Source organism: Furipterus horrens, unplaced genomic scaffold (genome assembly GCF_987537825.1).
Source record: "Furipterus horrens unplaced genomic scaffold, mFurHor1.1.pri manual_scaffold_17, whole genome shotgun sequence".
Classification (NCBI taxonomy): Eukaryota; Metazoa; Chordata; class Mammalia; order Chiroptera; family Furipteridae; genus Furipterus; species Furipterus horrens.
Window position 1 is genome coordinate 98,952,577 of NW_028327187.1, and position 13,962 is coordinate 98,966,538.

Genomic DNA, 13,962 nt, shown 5'->3' on the forward strand with positions numbered 1-13,962 from the left:
TTTGTCCTTGGGAAGTCACCGCAAAATTTGTGGGAGAATCAAGGGACCAAATATACATTACTTCACTAGCTTTTCACAGTTTTCAATTCTCAGTGTTTAGCTCTGATGTCAGCATGGTTAATATCTTACACATGTCACAACTTTCAGTGGTAGTTTTGCTCACTGATCAGAGGCATTTTTGTTTGCTTTTCAATGGAAAACTTAATGTTTTAATAGATAAAAAAGAGTTATATTCATTGATGGAATAGTAAATGTTTAACAACATGCACTCTGGCGAAAGTTTGACATAATGTCAGACATAATAGACATAAATAACCTCAAAAGCACAGCTAACAGTTAAATTAAGAAAAGATGAGCTTTTAGTGTTTATTCCTTTGTCAGCTTTTTCTCAACGGTGGTTCCTCAATAGAATTGAGCCCTATAGAAAATGATTTGGAGGCCTATTTTATTTTTGTCAAGAATGGTGCATATCCATTCCATTGTAGATGTTTAGGTAACTCATTAGCTATAACAGATGCCTTAGGCTTTGGTCTTGGACAGTCAGCATCAGCATCAACTAGAAAAATTATTAGAAATGCCAGTTTGGGGCCTCCACTCAAGACCTACTGAATCTACAACACTGGAGCTGGAGTCCAGCTGTCACTGCTTTACCAAGGCCCCCAGGTGATGCTGCTGAGACCAGAGCATGGGAGTCATTGTTCCAGCGCATCAGCCTTGACCTCCCACCCCCATGCACTGTAAAAGCCTCAGCCCAGAACCAGCAGACATCCTGCTCACATTCTACCAGCAGTATGTACTGTGGTCCCCCCCTTATCTGCGGTTTTGGTTTTTATGGTTTCAGTTACCTGTGGTCAGCCATGATCCAAAAATAGTCCATGAAAAATTCCAAAGAAATAATTCATGAGTTTTAAATTGTGTGCTGTTCTGAGTAATGGGAGGAAATCTCATACCGTCCTGCTGTGCCCAGCCTGAGACATGAGTCATCCCTTTGTCCCATGTGTCCACGCTGTATGTACTCCCTACCTGTTAGTCAGTTAGCAGTCATTGGTTATCGAAGTTACTGTCACAGTATTGTCGTGCTTGTGTTCAAGGAACCCTTATTTTATTTAATGGCCCCAAAGCCATTCACGTAACTTTCATTGCAATATAATGTTATAACTATTCTCTTTTATTATTATTATTCATGATAATCTCTTACTGCTCCTAACTTATAAATTAAACTTTATCATGTATATGTACGATAAGGAAAAGTGGTAGTATATATAGGGTTTGGTACCATCCATGGTTTCAGGCATCTACTGGGGGTCTTGGAACATATCTCCCCCAGATAAGAGAGGGTTACTATAATCATATGGCTACCCAGTGGTGTGCTGGAGCCAGCTTGTATCTGCTCTGTGTGAGCCTATTGTCAAATTGTCAGGTGTTTTGGGAGCCACTGACATTATCTTGGTAACTTAAAAGGGGCTAAGGGAAGTACTGCACCACAGAAACAGGCAAACACTGAAATTGAGGCCTTTCCCCACCCACTCCAACACAGCCGGTTCTGAAACACATATCGCAGCACATGACTGACCTATACAGGCTTGGCTGACTCCGCAGGCTGCTCACCAGCGGAAACGGCCCTTCAGAGTTGTCCTGCTCCGAGCCACATTGACTGAGCCTTTATCACCTCACCTTGATCAGTCATTGAATGAGGGTTGCCCTGGGAAGGGCATGCCCTTGGGCAAGGCAGCCACCTGCAGGTGGGACAGTCCCTGAAAGGACTGACAGATGAAGGATGTCTCCTGACATCTTTTCCTCCACTTTGGGGTAATAATTCATCTTTGAACACAGTGTATGTGGGACACGTAAAATTCCGTTTTTCACAAGCTGTGCATAAAGTGCCTTTATCTTTCATAAAAACAGCGAAGGCTACATTCTAAGATAAGGAATCAAAGTTTCATTAAAAAATTCAAAGTAGTTTTCAATTTGTAGTGATTTTATATAACAACAAAATTCACATGCATATTTCAAAAAATTGCCTGCCCCCACCATAATTCATCAGTACTAATCACCCGCATACAATATGTAAAGTGCTTTTGGAATGGAATATTTTCATGTATACCTACCCCACTCCTTCCAAGAGATCCTAAAATAATTGACCTGGGGGGAGCCAGGGCATTAGGATATTTTTAATAGTTTCTGGATAATTCTCACATGCAGCCACACAAGATACTATTTAAAAGAGTCAAGGCAATTGCTGAGGTGACACTGTGTTTTTGGTGCTTTATTTGTTTTGCTTTTATTAATGTTTGCAGTCTACTTCCTTCAAATGAAATTGTGCCTGGAACAAAAGCCCGTATGCAGCCAACAATTGATAAATATTTCTAGGGTGGTTGGCTAAAATCATTATGAAACCTTTAAAAGGAATTCTGCCCACAATAATTAATTTACAAGTAAAATACAATAGAAATACAATAATGTATTAACAAAATGAATTAATAACTTCATGAATTAAGTTATCTTCAAGATGTTAATCAAATAAATAACATGTATGCTTTTCTATTAAAGAGGAAGTTAGAAGATCTGAGCTCTGAGTGGAAGGCGGTAACCCATTTACTTCAAGAGCTGAGGGCAAAGCAGCCCGGCCCTGCTCCCGGACTGACCACTGGTGGAGCCTGTAAGTATGCTGAATCACATTCTCTTGGGCTGTGGCCATTTGCTCAAAAGCACAACAGTGAGACAATCTGTGGGTGAAAGGGAAAATTGGTTGTAATTCTGGAAACAGGAATAAACCTTTGTGTTATTGACTAGACACAATGCCTTAGAGTAGGTTCCTTGGAAATGCACTCCGATTCAGAGTGCTGGACCACAAAAGTAGATTGCAGTGTGTTTTCTGGAGATATGCCTCTGATGAAGAAAAGCACAAGGAAGTAGATGGCAAAAAGGCTGAAGGGTGATTTGACTGTGACAGAGGCATCAGACCAGTCAACCGGAGCCTTAAACTGGGCTGGCTCTGCAGAGCTGTCCTGAATTGCAGGGAGAGGGCCTGGACTTTGTCTTCCTGACCTAGCTCGTCATTGCCCACAGGCTGACCACAGGGAGGAAAAGGAGACCTTAGAAGTGTTTTCTGGGGCCAAAAACAGTTGCTAGTTGAGGAACACTGTTCATAACCAGTATACTCCCAACAGCAGGGATGGGTGTGCTGTACCTGAGAAGGAGGATGGAAAGGAGCACCAGAGTCCCCACTGACAGGGTTCCACCTCAACAAATCCTGTGTCATTTAGGCACTCTTCTTCAAATATGCCAATACAAATCCCTGAAACCACGGAAACAAAGTCCTCCTTGCACTGCCCCCTGTCCCATTTCAAAACAATTTTAAGAGCTCTTTCATTTTTAGTTCAAAAAAGAAAAATGGACTGTGACTGCCACAAGCAGACTTAAGGGAGGAACGCTTCTTCATTTTACTGTAGTTTCAATTTTTATTTTTCTGCATGTTTTCAGTATATTCTATTTCACTCTATTCATTTGTTAGTACAAGGTATGCATAAAATCTCGTGACAATGTTAGCATTGGCTCAGGGGTAAGGAGTCAGAAAAGTCCTTTGCTATATTTTTTTTGCCTTGTCTACTTTTCCAAAGGTCAAATGATTAAAGTATTAAAGCATGGTGACTAGTTCTTCAAAGATGATTTTATTTTATATCAAGTAGAAATATACCATGCTGGAAAGAGCACACCCAGGGCAGCCCAATAATTGTTCAACAGAAGACACAAATAGTTCCTGTGTTAAAGGAAGCCATACGATATGGGGACAGTGTTTCGTGGGTCCCTGGGGTTTCCGAATAGTCATTAGAGTTGAATTTAATGACATTGGAGACTTGAGAAGATGTGCAAGCATTCCTTTTTTTTTTTTTTTTAATCAATCTGGGACAGTAAAATTGCTCTATCAGGGTTTATATTCAACTAATTATACCAGGTTTATTTCTTTTTATGACCTGTAATTTTTGGTACCCTCAGAAGATATGCATAGTTTTGTTACTGTGCAAATTGGGGCTCAGCCCCTTGGTGCCTTCGGTCTACATGACTCAGTAACTAGTGTTGAAGGAAACAGGTTTTAATTAGCAGGGTTCCAACTTCCAGAGGGCTGGGAGCACTCCTGCTCAGAGCCCTGTTCTCCCACAAGACCCAGAGCCTCCCTTGCTCCCCAGAAAGCTATAAGCCAAAAGAATGCCCAGAAGTTCCCCATCCCTTGTCTGTTTTTAAGTCAGCTGAACAAATAGATCTCCATCCCCTCTGGAAGGTACACTTGTGGGTTTCAGAGTCGCCACCCTCTCGCAGCAGCTCTCTCCTTCAGGATCTGGGGTGCACTGTCCTCAGCCTGCATGTAGTGGTCCAGGGAAACATATGCCATGTGACACTGGATCATGGCATCTCAGAGGCAAGAGAGTGACTTCTCTGTACATCCGTCAGAGAAGCAGAAGTTGGTAACTCAACATTCCCAGTCGCAGTTCAGCTCCAAGCATCTCTCATGTGTCTGTGCTTGGCCTGGAGGGTCCCTGCAGCTCCATCAGCTCTGCTGCCATCTTATACAGGCAGTCTCCCAGGCAGGTAGGCTCTGTGGCTGCCTTCTGTACAGACCTTCTCTGCAGACATCCTCTGACCTCATCCCTCTCTCTCTCCCTTAACCTTCAGCCCTCCCTAACTTAAATGCTTGGCTTCGAATTTCCTATGTGACCTCATATCTGGCTTGTTCTATGCTGCGTTAGTGTCCACCATTTTTGTCAGTTCCCAGTGTCTTTGACCCTCCTTCAGCCACCATCTTCAGTCAGGGCAAGAGTTCCCAGTGACACACAGGCATCCAGGGAGAGCACCCTGCCCACTCTGGCTCTGGTGTTTCCCTATTACCAGGAGACTCCTGCTCTGTACCCCGTTAGTTTGTCTCTATATAATCATATATTGAACCCTGGCTGGTTTGGCTCAGTGGATTGAGCGTTGGCCTGCAAGCTAAGTGTCGCTGGTTCGATCTTCCAGTCAGGGCACATCAGAGAAGGAAAACTCTGACTCCAAAAAACCTCCGCTGCCTTGCGGCATACCTCTTCAGGGGAAAGGCTAAGGGAGTAAACCCCGACAGAAAATCCGGAGCCGGAGTCCCTAAGGCGGTTTGACGTTGTAGTCAACACCGGCAACTCCTGCGGCGCACCTGAAGCCAAGCTGTATTGACTCCGTCTTTCCCTTGGACCCTTCAGCTGCGAAGAGAGGGGGGGTCTGCTGCATGGGCAACAGCAGACCCTCCATATCACCCTGCCCAGGCTCTGTAGCTTCAGCTTCACTGGAGAGGACACTCCAGCGTCATCGCAAGATGTCGATTCAACACAGGAGGAGACAGATACCGTGTCACTCCCGAGTCGGACTGCACAACCATTCTCGGCGGTGCAGATAGACTCTTAAGAAGCTACACCATTGTCTCTCGAGACGGACGGCTGCCAACGAATCATATATTGGCATTTGTTCTCTAATTTTCTTTCGTATGATAAACTAATTCTGTAAAGAGATGGGGTTCGAACAATGTGTTATTAAGTTTGTTGAACTCTTAACATAATTATGGGCTTATGCCCCCATTTAACTGTTTAAATGGCTTTAGTCATGATAGACACATTACAAAACCAGAACGCAGTAATCTCGTCCACCCGTAAAGTTCTTAAATATAGCAATAATCTTTCTAATGGAAGATAAATTCTAAATTCCAGTTTTTATTTCCAGCAACATATATAATTCATCCACTTAATAAATATTTATTGAGTAATTTTCACATATTGGGCATCATACTGCGTACTGAGGATGCAAAATAGAATAAGGTAGTCCCTCCTTTCATGAAACATATACTCTGATTGGAAGAGAAAGACAATAATAAAAGAAGAGAATGGATACTATCTTGATATTAAGTGCTATAGACTGCAGTTCACAGATTGATGCCAAACAGGCACTTGTTAGAAATACAGAGTCTCAGGCCCCGCCCCAAACCCAGTAAATCATAATCTGCATTTGAATAAAATCACCATGTGATTTGTGTGCACACTGAAGTTTGAGAAACACAGTTATGAATAACAAGAAAACAGGAGCCCTGGCTGGTGTGGCTCAGTGGATTGAGCACTGACCTGTGAACCAGAGGGTCACTGGTTCAATTCCCAGTCAGAGCACATGCCCGGGTTGTGGGCCAGGTCCCCCGTTGGGGGTGCACAAGAGGCAACCACACATTGATGGTTCTTTCCCTCTCTCTCTCCCTCCCTTCCCCTCTCAAAAAGTAAATAAATAGAAACTTAAAAAAGAAAGAAAAGAAAAAAGGAGATGCATCAAAGGGAGAGCTAAGGGGAACATACCTATCTATGGTAGGGTCGGGGAAGTATTTCTATCAAGAGAATGTTTGAGAACATCAGAAAGCTGACAGAAGTGAGCACGTGAGCCATGTATATGTTTGGAGGAATGTACTCCAGGAAGAGAGACAACCAAAAGAGTAAAGGCCTTGAACTGGAGTGAGACAGAAGAATATTAAGGAGACCCAGTGAGACCAGAGCAGAGGGCAGGGGAACATGTGAACATTTGGCCAAAACAGGGGAAGATAACATTTTCATATCTCCTGCCCTACTTTCCCCTCCCCCACTGAAGAGTCTCATCTCCTCCTACTGCTCCTTGCCTACCACTTCCTCCCTCCATGTTACTGCCAGTAGGGAGAGTCTGGGGTTCTCAGTTCCAACCCATCGGTGATAGCTGGCTGAACTTGAGCCAGAGATGGAGAAGAAGGGAAGGAGAGAGCAATTCTCTCAAAAGCAGGGGTCTTTCCTCCCCTGTAGTAAACTTCCACAGAGCTGGGCATCAAGCAAAAAGGTTAAATGCACAAATGTTGAATGAAAGAATCAGTAGGGATTCAGGTAGATCCAGAGCTACTTTTATTCAAATAAAGCATTCTTTTTTCTTTAACATGGTGACTTAACTATCACCGTTAAGAATTATTTACATTTCTGACTTCCAGAAAGTTAAGCAGAAATACATACAGCATAAAAAAGGAAAATCTAATTTGTAAGATGGCTTCAATATGCAATTATTTCGCGTACCATGTTGTAATACAATATAATATATAATTCACCGTAGTAAGCTTTTTCCATTTCACTGTTGTGCGAGCTGCTTTTACATATATGTATTTATCTTCAAAACAATTACAAAGAACATATGGTAATAAGCAATTTTTTTTTAAAAGAAAGAATCCCAAGGCTTGGAGGGGAAATAGCTAGATTAAGGACACGCAGCTGGGAAGACACAGAGCCAGGATTCCAGTCCAAGTGTGTCAGGGACCAAAGCCTTGCCGTGCTGTGCTGTGTTTTTTGCTGTGCCTTGCACTCTCTCTCTGTCCAGGAGCCTAATAGAACTGGTAGATATGGAGGCAGCTAGCCAGTAGTTAACGTTATTTAACTCAATCTTGGATGCGTGGGGAATAAAAGCGAGATAAGTTGCTGTGTCTTTTCTACTTAAGGAGTAGAAGACATCAGTTGACTCCATTTGAGTTTCTTAAGATCCTAGAACTCTGAACCTCTTGCAATGATAGAACTCTGAGCCTTGAATAATCATTGAAATTATCATCTGGTAGAATATTCCTTAATAGGTGTGGAAAGCGAGGCCCGAGTGTCTTTTGAAAAGTACCAAACCAAGCTCCCTTGTGGCTGCTTACTTAAATCATTAATATAATATGTGAATAAAATGGTCCTGAGCTGTTTAAATTGTTTAATTTTATAGGAAAAATAGTCAATGCTGGAAAAGAAAAACTTCTTTCCAATCAGTTGCTTAGATACCTGAGTGTATCAGTTGTTTATCTCTGCATAAAAACACCCCAAATGTAATGGCTTAAAACAAGAGTTATTTACTTGGTCGTGATTCTTTGGGTCTGCATATTGGGCTGTGATTAGCTGGATAGTTATTCTAAAGGCCTTGCTAGGGGCCATTCGTGTGCATGCAATTATCTGGCAACTCAAAGGAGTTAGATGGTCTAAAATGGACTCACTCAGGTATGTGATAGCCGACTGTTAGTTTGCGAACTCTGGACAAGCCCTCTCATCATCCAGTAGGCTGAACTGGGCTGGACTGTGTAGCATTCAAAGGACAGAACAGTGTTTCAAAGGGGTAAGAGTAGAAGCTCCAGTACCTATTGATGCCTAGATTCTAGAATTCATATGTCACTTCTGCTAGATTCTATTGGCCAAAGCAAGTTGTAAGGGCAGCCTAGATTTAAGGAGTTTGGACATTGACTTCACTTCCTGAAGGGAGAAGCTGTCATGTCATAGCACATGGGCCCCCGGACAGGGATGGGAGGCTTTATTAGGGCCATCTTTACACACAAAGTGCCACACTGGAAAAATGGGTTGGGGAAGCCCCGATGAAAGTAGTGGTCTTTATCCAATGTCTTATGTCTGTGCTTCGCAAACTTGACCATACATTGAAACCACACATTTCTTACTAAAGTACAGACTGTTGGGCTTCCACCCCAGAGTTACTGGTTCAGTAGATAGGATGAATCTCAGATGTTGCATCTCTAAAAGTCCCCAGGCAATGGCGACGCTGCTGCTTCTGGGACTGCACAATAAGAACTACTGCCCTCAGCCTATGGGGAGCAGAGTAGGAGTGCGTCCCCATACCAGCACGCAACCCAGAATGAAATCTGTGTGAGAGCCAGCACTGTGGATGCCAAAGGGGACTCCATGTTATTTCAGCACGGCCATTCCTCTCCCCTCCCCACCCCCAAAGACTGTGGAGCTGGGAAGTTCAAGTAGTGGACAGTGCACGTAGCCCAGGCAGTATTTGCCTAGAAGAGCAGCTCAGAGGCCTGTGGGGAGATTCCCTAGAGACTCTCGGAAACATTTAGGTAGCTAGGACTTTGCATGGGATGAAAGGCCTGCATGGCAGATGGAGGCGAAGAGCCAGCAAATCTGGTTGTAAATGTCAACGTGAATCCTTTTCTTAATCACAGCTGCTAGGCCTGAGAACAGTCACATTCCACAATACCCAATTTAGCATTTTCGAGAGCTGCATACAGAATATACTTAATGTGAACACTCCAAATCAGAATACTGGAGTTCTTCAAATGTCCCAGGGCAGTAACTTTGAAATGAATGACCATTGTGTGTGTATGTACACACACACATAGAAGCGCCAGTTAATGGAGGTTTCTCGTTGATTAAACACTGATAAAGCCATCTCTTCCTGTAATTAATTTTGGGGAGAGGAAGTGTAATTAGAAAAGTGCTGCCCTGGGAGGTCAAGAAGCCTCAATTCTAATCTCAGTTGTGCTACCACTGAGAAACGGGTTCAACACACTCTTGGTAAAGAGCCAAATAGTAAATTTTTTCCACATTGTGGATCATGTGATTAACTTTGCCATTGTATTATTCTGAAAGCAGCCAAACTGTAGACAATATGTAAATAAACAGCCTGTGTTCCAGTAACACTTTAGTCACAAAATCACAAGGGAGACCAAAATTGGCCTTTAATGCCTTATCTGTACCCCCTCAGCACTAGTACTTTCTGGAAACCCTGAGGCTTTGTCTTGAGCAAAGGGGCACCCTCAAAGAGAGTCTTACACACGTTTGTGTCTTTCCACAAGGTCAGCTGTATTAGGGGAAACCTCCCCAGTAAGCCAGTAAAGTCACACGCAGGGAGCACACAGAGATGGGGGGCTTACGCAATAGAAGTGAGCAGAGCTAGCCAGCATCTGGCATGAAGTCCCAGTCTCTTATGGTGTCCACAGTCAGAGAGGGGGTTGTCAATCTCAAGCCAGGTGGTGGCAGGTGGCAGGTGAAGTGGCTCTGAGTGTGACCCGTGGTACACCCAGGCTCAATATTTGGGTGGTCGGAGTTCTTATAGCCCACCCAGGGTGGAGGTGTCACTCATGTCTGTGTCTCAATGGAGTCCTTATCCAAGTGCCCAGACTTGTAGTTTTGGGCATTCCAGGCCCTTCCTAAGGATGTTCCCATTATATCCCATTACCTCAGTCTTGACATAGCACTTGACATAACTGTCATTCATGGCTGACATTGACTCCATATTGGATTGCCAAAGTGTTCAGAAAGTCCGCTTTGCTCTTGATCTACACAGGCTTCTACACTCAACTACCTGTGGCTCTGCCCAGATGCTTTCTCTGGTTGCAGGAAAAGCTCACCCACTTGTAGAGCACCATTCCTGGAACAGCATTCAGTGGACAGGAGGTGATGGATGGATATCCCATCTTCTTCACTTGTGGCAGGACTGCTCTGAGGCATGTTCCACACCAGAGGGCTTCAGTGCGGTCAGGCCACAGTTGCCCACAGTGACAGCCTGTTTATTAGCATGCACTTTATAGACTTCCTTTCTGTTCCTATTTGTTTCCTTACTCTAACCCCACAGCTTGCTGGTATCATCTACCAATGAAACTCCCTGTACTCAGGTCCTTGTCTTAGAGTCTACTTTTGGGTGGACCTCAACTAATACAACAGCTTTTTGAGTTAGTGCCATGCTTTTACCTTTTGAATAAGTTATGTTGTGACTTCTATTTTGCAGATGAGAAAACCAAGGGTCAGAAAGCTAAATAATTTACCCAAGCTTATAAAGCTATTAAGTGGTAGAGTGGATATTCAAAGATAGGACTGTGTGCTTCCAAAGCCTATGCTATTAATCAGAACACCATACATTGAGCAGTGATTTATTTATATACTTCATTTGAGTTTTTGATGGATATATGTAAATATCAGATACACAGAAGGTTATTTGTACATTTATTATTTGAACTTTACTTCCCTCTCTAGAGTTGAATAAATTATCCCAAAGCCATTTCAATGATACTTTAAATATCTAGGCAGCTTGATAAACACATGAGGTTAATTGGAGCTTAAATATCTTGGCACTACTATTTATTTGTTTGATTTAAATTGTGAGAGAACTATTAATTTATTGTGAAAATGACCTCCATTTATCTGCAATGATCAATAAAGAAAGAAGGAAGGAAGCTGTTATTTAGTTCTTATATTTTTATTCCCCTTTTGGGTCCCATGCTTCTGAGAACACAAGGAGAGGGGTCATTGTCAGAGAGGGGAAATGTCACCCTCCTACCCATCTTGAGCTCTTAGGCTGGACTAATAAAATTGACACAAGACAAGATTAATAGAAGAAAAACAATTTAATACATATGCACAGAAGATTATAAATGATATCCAAAGAAGTGATGAAGTAGCCCAGATTTTTTATTTTTAAGCAAAAAATAAATAAATAAATTTGTGAAGAATTGCCAGGACAAAGAAATGTAAGCTTGGGTGCTCATTAGTAGAGAATCCAAACAGAAAGAGAGTTTGGTAGAAAATTGGTGGGAAGAAATCTGGTTTCTTTATACAGGGTGGTTCCCTTAACTTTGGGGATAAGGGTCTCTCTCTGAGTCCCTTTGGAACAAGGAGGAGGGTCCCTTTCACAGGGAGATAGATTTCCTGCATTCAAGGAGACAGGGAGAGTCAGGAGTCGGTGTGCCCTGCCCCTACTGTCTGCTTGTCAAGTAACTTTCAGTGAAAGTTATCAGGATGCCGTGATGGGATATTGTGGCATGGCCTGCCCTGGGCCCCTACGCCACCCAGACCCATTCTTGTTTCGGCTGTGTTGCCTACTGTTGATTCTGCTTCAGCTGAAGCTTTCAGATAAGGCACATCAGTTTCCGTGGAGCCATGTCTTTCTCTTCTGAAAACGCCTAGGACACACTATGCCATGGTTGTTTTTCCACGTTAAACCGCTAAACCGCAAAAATATTCTCTGACTTGGATGCACCAGGAGTAATATTTTGTACCTAAATAAGTCAAGTCCCTTAATCAATTATAAAAAGAGGATAAGAAATGAATTTTAGGCCCTCCCCAGAACATTTCAGAGCCCTGGTCAGGGATTCTTCCTCTCTTGGCAGCAATCAATTAATCAATTAATTGAATCATATTTGTATGCTCCAGTGAGGTGAGGGTGCTTGAAGTGTGAGATGTGTCACAGTGTACAAAGGAGAATGACAACAGTAAATCCTGGCTGGGGATGCCCTGGTATTGCTCACATTGGTCAGAAAGGAGTCTTTCTTATGTAGGCAGCGGGGGTCCCTGGTTCCAGGCCAAGTTCTCCAACAACAGTGCCTGGTTAAGGATACAACAGAGGTGTCACTGTTATTAACCAGGACAGTGATAGACTGTACGAACTAGAATCTTTAGATGTTATTATCCGTTTTGTGGTGATGAAGTTCCTTTTTGTTCTCTTTCTCTTAACCTTCTGGCAGTTTTATTGCTTGGTTATCACCTCCGGTTAGAGCCAAGCTTTGGGGTCTGAGCTGGCAAAGGAAGAGAAGCTCTAATTCATCATTTCTAGTGCTTGCTGGAAGCATTCCTGGACATTTCCGCGTGGTGTGTGTGCACAAGTGTGTGGAGGAGGAGGAGGATAGCGTCCATGATTGAATGAAGTATTCTGATCGTTAGAAAGTTTTCAGTTACCCACATCCTGCATTTTAACAGAAATAAAGGGTTTAATACAGTACAATTACCTTAGCTTTCTTACTTGTCTCCTTCCAAAAAAAAAGGAACCTTGGCTGGAATTTCTTCTCAAGTTATTATCACGGGGAAATTAGAACTATTTAAACATATTTGTGAGAATAGGCGCCCCACAGCCCACAAAAGTAAGACTTCTCTGTATATTCCTAGTGTGTCCTAAAACTGCGCGGAATCCTTTAGACGCTGAACATAACTTGACCCTGAAAGAAAGGAGATCCCCAAAGGAACCCGTAGCAGTTTGCACTTCAATTGGAGACAATAAGATAGTGATCTGAAAGGTCTTGGAGGGGTCGTTCATTCTGCTCCACTATCTTCAGGAAAGCTCTTTTTCTTTTTGAAGCAATCTTGTGCTTAACTGCCCCCTCTCTTCTTTAAAAATCAAGAGTAGGTGGAGTTTCAATGCTATTGTTATACTTGAGTCATTCATTGAGCTGCCTGACCCAAGTTCCAGTCACTGTAAAATCTTTTTTTTTTTTTGTACTCAGCAAAGAACATTTCTTCTCACTGTACATTTAGATGGTCTTTGAAGTCTGTTATTCAATCTTGCTTCAAACCCCCTCTCTCACATAAATCAGGTGCGTCCCCATGGCCAACCAACAAAGCAGCTGTCTTTCAAATGTTTACACACCTCTTTTTTGCAAATGTTTACAGGTGTCTATGTCCCCACCCTTCTTCTCTCGCAAGTGTGTGTTCCATATTGCTTTCCTGTTGTGAGCTTCAGAATCGGACACCATTCTATAATTACTGGTCTACACTTGACTCAGTCACATGACATCTGCACAGGCTTTCTATACCTTTATATGATGATATCATACTAAATGTGAGAACTATTAGAGTACCTCATATTTTTCTGCCACGCTTTAGCTTAACTAGTCATATCCTTCTATAATGGGACACCCAAAAATGTTTCCCTGGCTATATAAAGTATCCTTAGATGGACTCAGGTGATGTTGTCAGCATTTATACCTGCTCATGTGTGTCCCCATCTAGAAGTGGTCTGCCTCAGTCACATGTTCTCCTCCAGGCACTGACAGATCTCTCTGCTCTTATTCACAGCCACTTTTCCATAAACAGTCATATATATATATATATATATATATATATATATATATATATATATATATATATATATATATATTCCTGTCTTTCTCTCTCCCTCTCACTGCAGTGTGACTGTGTTTCTTCCTCAGTCCATGGAAAATACCCTAAGGCCAGAAATAATCTCTACACTAAAATACTTTCCCATCCTCATCTTATAAAAACTCGTAGCAGCATTTAATGCATTTGGCCACTACTGTTTTGAAACATTTCTTCTGTCCCTTCACGTGGATATTACCACACTCTGTTTTTCCTCTTACCTCCCAGGCTACTCTTTCTCAGCTTCCCAGGTGGCTCAGCCTCCTCT

General features: G+C 42.6%; 1 protein-coding gene across 2 annotated transcripts in view; it reads left to right on the forward strand.

Annotated features, from left to right (window-relative positions):
• The window catches only part of DMD (dystrophin), a 1,939,482-nt gene that overhangs the window by 1,289,331 nt on the left and 636,189 nt on the right, over positions 1 to 13,962 (forward strand). For both annotated transcript variants that reach the window (XM_090265340.1, XM_090265335.1), the window contains one exon: positions 2,551 to 2,659. In XM_090265340.1, the coding sequence (XP_090121466.1) occupies positions 2,551 to 2,659 (109 nt within the window). The remainder of the gene's footprint in view (positions 1 to 2,550; positions 2,660 to 13,962) is intronic.